This window comes from Anneissia japonica, unplaced genomic scaffold (genome assembly GCF_011630105.1).
Source record: "Anneissia japonica isolate Jap-2015-1 unplaced genomic scaffold, ASM1163010v1 scaffold128950_len9224_cov188, whole genome shotgun sequence".
Taxonomy (NCBI): Eukaryota; Metazoa; Echinodermata; class Crinoidea; order Comatulida; family Comatulidae; genus Anneissia; species Anneissia japonica.
In genome coordinates, this window is record NW_022710210.1 from 3 (window position 1) to 4617 (window position 4615).

At 37.1% G+C, this 4615-nt stretch overlaps 1 protein-coding gene across 1 annotated transcript in view; it reads left to right on the forward strand.

Moving 5' to 3' along the window:
• The first annotated feature begins 450 nt into the window (after window positions 1-450).
• LOC117106971 (carbohydrate sulfotransferase 1-like) overlaps window positions 451-4615 on the forward strand; it is a 5081-nt gene continuing 916 nt past the window's right edge. Inside the window, exon 1 of the mRNA XM_033248486.1 lies at window positions 451-2475. Within this exon, the coding sequence (XP_033104377.1) occupies window positions 1021-2316 (1296 nt within the window). The 5' untranslated portion in view covers window positions 451-1020 and the 3' untranslated portion in view covers window positions 2317-2475. The remainder of the gene's footprint in view (window positions 2476-4615) is intronic.

The following is a 4615-nucleotide window of genomic DNA, read 5'->3' on the forward strand; positions in this document are numbered from 1 at the left end:
CTACCCCTTTGGTGAAAAACGACGGTAAAAGTCATTATTCCCTCAATCTAAAATATGGAATGATATTGACTAATAAGTTTAGACGGAGACTTTGATGATCTATGACTATGTTGTTACAGTTTTTTCCCAGACGTTTATTGAGGACTAGGCCCACAGCTTCGAATTAAGCGTAATTAATTATGACATTGTTATTAAAATATCGCTTTAATAGGATGGATTTATTTCAAAGAAAAGCAAAAATAGGCCTACCCAAATTTGATTTGTTAAAATCAATATACGGTATAATAACTAAACAATGCTTACGCTGGTTTGCGTCCATCCTTTCATTGTGCGTTGATGCATAACTTACTGTATAATGTTTTTGCCAATAATCGATCTAAAATTTGGATATCGAGCAAGCTCACTACTTGTAGCCTTTTGCCTATACACGAATGTGCATTATCACAACTACCGAAGCAAGAGGCAGGCTAAAATATTGCAGTCTGAACTGCTGAATAAAAACCACTCTATTATAAAACCCGGCAAGAAGTATTTTAAAAATGTGAATGTTTTTAATGAACTTGGCTGACTGTAAATATAATATAGCGCTTGCACCTTGAAACCAACAGATGGTGGAACTTACAAAGTCTGAGACGGAAATTGTAAAGTAAATATTAAAAGGAACAATCAACTTCAATTACTAATCTGCACCTCTTAAGTAGAAATACTGAACACGTTTTGTTAAAATGCTCGAAACCTTGTGTTGATTATCATTTTGTCGTGAGGACACTACAGCCTGAATTATTTAAATTCAAACCAGGGAGTAATTGGCACAGGAATATTCTTCAGTGATCAATTTATAGGCCTACGAATTTTTAGCACAGTGGGTCTAAGAGGTTTCTATTTAGTACAAGGAATTTTCTCATCCAAATGCTGTTTTGCATTATTATTCCACCCAAAGAGTTCTGATGAGATCAACCGCCGTTGATATAATTTGTGGGATTACTAAGATTGCATAAGCTGGCGTATAATACGAAAGGTATGAAATACGCAACATCTTTTGCTGTCATCATTATTGCTGGCATAGGCACAATATTATTAACGAATACGCTATATCAAAACAGTTTTTCTGCAAACAGTATCGTCGACCGCTTTCCTCAACCTCCTCATAAAATTGCTCGCATGCGTACATTAGTCAACAAAAAATATGAAATTAATAATACTGGTGAATATATTCTGTCAACACCCAGGAAATCTGACTTCCGTCCTGTCACTCTTGACGCCAATTCCAGCACTGAAAAGCAGATGAACTCAAAGGTTTACAAAGGGATCCATATACTGGCCACTGGAAGATCAGGTTCATCATTTCTAGGGAAAATTTTAGCGAATAGTGAACGAGTGTTTTATCTGTATGAACCAGGACGTCTGATCGATTTGTATAGGCCTAGTAATGAATCAGCAATTACAAAGAGCACAAAACAGCTTCAGCGATATGGACACATAATCAATTCCTTGTATCATTGTCGATTCGAAAATATGGAACCCTATCTAAACTCCATGAGGCAGCGTGTAAATTACCGTCAACAATTATGTGATATCCAATCGCTTTTGGGTCATCCATGCGATAACGACAAAGACCCATCAGGTATATCACCCAAATTGTACAATACGATTGAGACTAAACTAACAGGCCTACACGAACAATGTGAAAATAAAGAGTTCATTGTAATCAAATCTATTCGAATTTTTGACATATTGAATCTGTCACAATTGTTTAACGATAGCGAAATAGATTTTAAAATATTGCATCTCATTCGTGATCCAAGAGGAATGACTTTGTCAAAACTAAAGGCTTGGGCTCCCGATGTCATTAAAAAGATGAAAGCAGAAGACAGATCTGTCTTTGATGTTCAGGATTTACCTTCTGACTGGTATTCTGGTTTAGATGATTGGTGTAAAGCTTGGATAAAAGATGCAAGTATTGGGCAACAGATGGTATCAAAATACATGGCAGTAAGGTACGAAGATATATCAATGATGCCATTGATGACAACAAGAGAAATATACGACAGACTTGGTTTAGGTGAGGTTTCAGAACACGTTGTAAACTGGTTAAATGAACATACAAAGGAATCAAGGGGTGACGAGTACTCGGTCTCTCGAAACTCAATGTTAAACGCAGAGAATTGGCGTCGAGATATGACGTATATGCTTGCAAAGCAAATTCAAGATATGGAAAATTGTGGCAAGTTTCTAGATACATTTGGTTATATTAAAGTAAAACGTCCCCAGGATCTTACAAACTCAAGTTTGTCGCTAAGTGGACAGAAGCATTAATTCTTAAGAACATGATACTTCATTCATTTATAGACATATTATCCTATCATTGTTATCATATCATGAACATCATTATCATACTACCACCATCATCATAACCACCGTGTCATTAGTGGCAGCAGTGGACTAGCAGCAGTAATAATAGTATGTAGTACTAAGGTAAGGTAGTGGTGGTAATAGTAGTAGCTGTCTCTTATACACATCTAGATGTGTATAAGAGACAGTGGGAATAGTGCAGCACAGTCCATGCTTAGATGCTATTAAACAACCAATTAATTTGCTATAAATTACCAATTTTAATGCATTCTTCTTCCGCCAATGCACCTGTATTGATGGTACTCAGGCCGTTGGGGCATGTTACACATGAGTCACTTGCTGTAGAGTTCTGATAAGTCCCTGTAGGGCATTCTACACACACAGCCACATTATCAACCATCTCACCGAACATTCCCCTCGGACAGTCAACTACATAGATGTGTATAAGAGACAGGGGGTGGGGAGCATAGGGACAGAGCCCTTCTGGCGTGCAGTGAGCGGACCTCCTCGCGCTCAGACGTTTGCTATTTTGAGGTCTTATTTTGAAGATTGCAAAATGAACAGTAGTGGACGTTTTTTCAGTGGTCCAGGAAATGAGGGGATGGGGGCAGAGTGATCTTCAGTGATGGAGGGTCGATACTACCTCAGCCCCACCATTTTAATAATAGCACCCCAAATGACCGGAAATATCCACTCTAAGACTTAAAATTTGAATATTATTTTCTTTTTTCCATTTAGAGGGAGGGTCCGGGCCGGCGCCACCCCCTGAATCTGTCACTGGTTTTGAGAGCAAACATTATATTTTCCAATAATAATAATAATAATAATCTTTAATTGAATCTTCACTTTTAAAACAGTGGCACACGATGAGGTGCGTTCACAAAGATGACAAAACAGACAATAGGCTATAACACTGTTTAACAAACATAAAAACAAAGAAATATTGACAGTATAAGAAAAACATTGTGTAAAAAACGACTTTAAAATAACTTAAAATAAAAAAAATTAAAGCTTGTTAAGTTTACAGCTATCAAAACTTTGATAGGCCTAAATATGAATATAGCCAACTTTGACATGTTAAAGAAAATGATCTAGGCCTATACCAAATAAATCAATCTAATTAAACACATTGTGAACATGTAACTACGGGTTAATGTTTATTAATAGGATTAAATTTAAAGAATCGTAAATAAAACCACGCGGTGTTTCGGATTTTCACTGCATACTATTAAAACTTGTAAATGCTACGTAAAATTACAGCACAATGTAAATAAAGGGCACAATGTAAACAGATCATAATATCATTGGGTATTGAAAATACTAAATTTTTACCATAAATGTAAATGTTAGGCCTATATGATAAATAAATGGAATTAATGGAAATTGCGAATATGAACAAAATTACAAACGTCGTGGATGTGATGGGTAGACGTCGAAAATACAAAATCGAGAATAAAATAAGCCCATATATTAATCTGATTGGGAAAGTGGTAGGGAAAGCAAATAATCCCTTTGTTGTTTTGAAACGAATACGTCTACCAATCTACCGATTTCGATTTTTGTGTCATAATGAATGTGCATTATATTAACGTGAGCGCTCCAGGGCGTTCGCGTCAGAGACGTACATAGGTAGATGTGTAATCTTCGTAAAGCGCTTGCACATTTGCGACTTGTAATCAGTGGCGGATCCAGGAATTCAAAATAGTGGAGTCATGGACTGTAACAGATGGGGGCTGTGGCGGATTCAGGAATTCGAAATAGAGGGGGTGGAGGGCACGGAAGGAATTATAGTGTCTACCCACCTCAGCCCCACCATGTTTTATGATTATGGCACCTCTGATGACCGAAAATGGCACTCTCAGAGGATTTAAATTTGATAATATTAGGCCTACTGTTTTTTTTTGTTTTTTTTTTCAAGATTTCTTTATAATTTTCAAAAATGTAGAATCCGCCACTGGAGGTCTGCCACGGTTGGGGTTGAGGTAAGAACATTTATGAAGATGGCACATCTAGATAATCGGAAATGACACTCATTGACTCAAATTTCTCAAAAAGATGAAAACTACAGTTAAAAAATACTTAATTGTACGACAAATTAGAGACAGTCCTAGTTGGAAACTGCTCTGATTGGTGAAGGAGTTTTGGTGGATGGATTTCTAGAACATGTTAGAGTGTCTTGAATTTTATTCCCCAGAAAATGTGGACCTTCGGTAATTTCGGGGGAGGGGTTGGGGTGCCTACGCACCAGTCGCACCTCCGACCC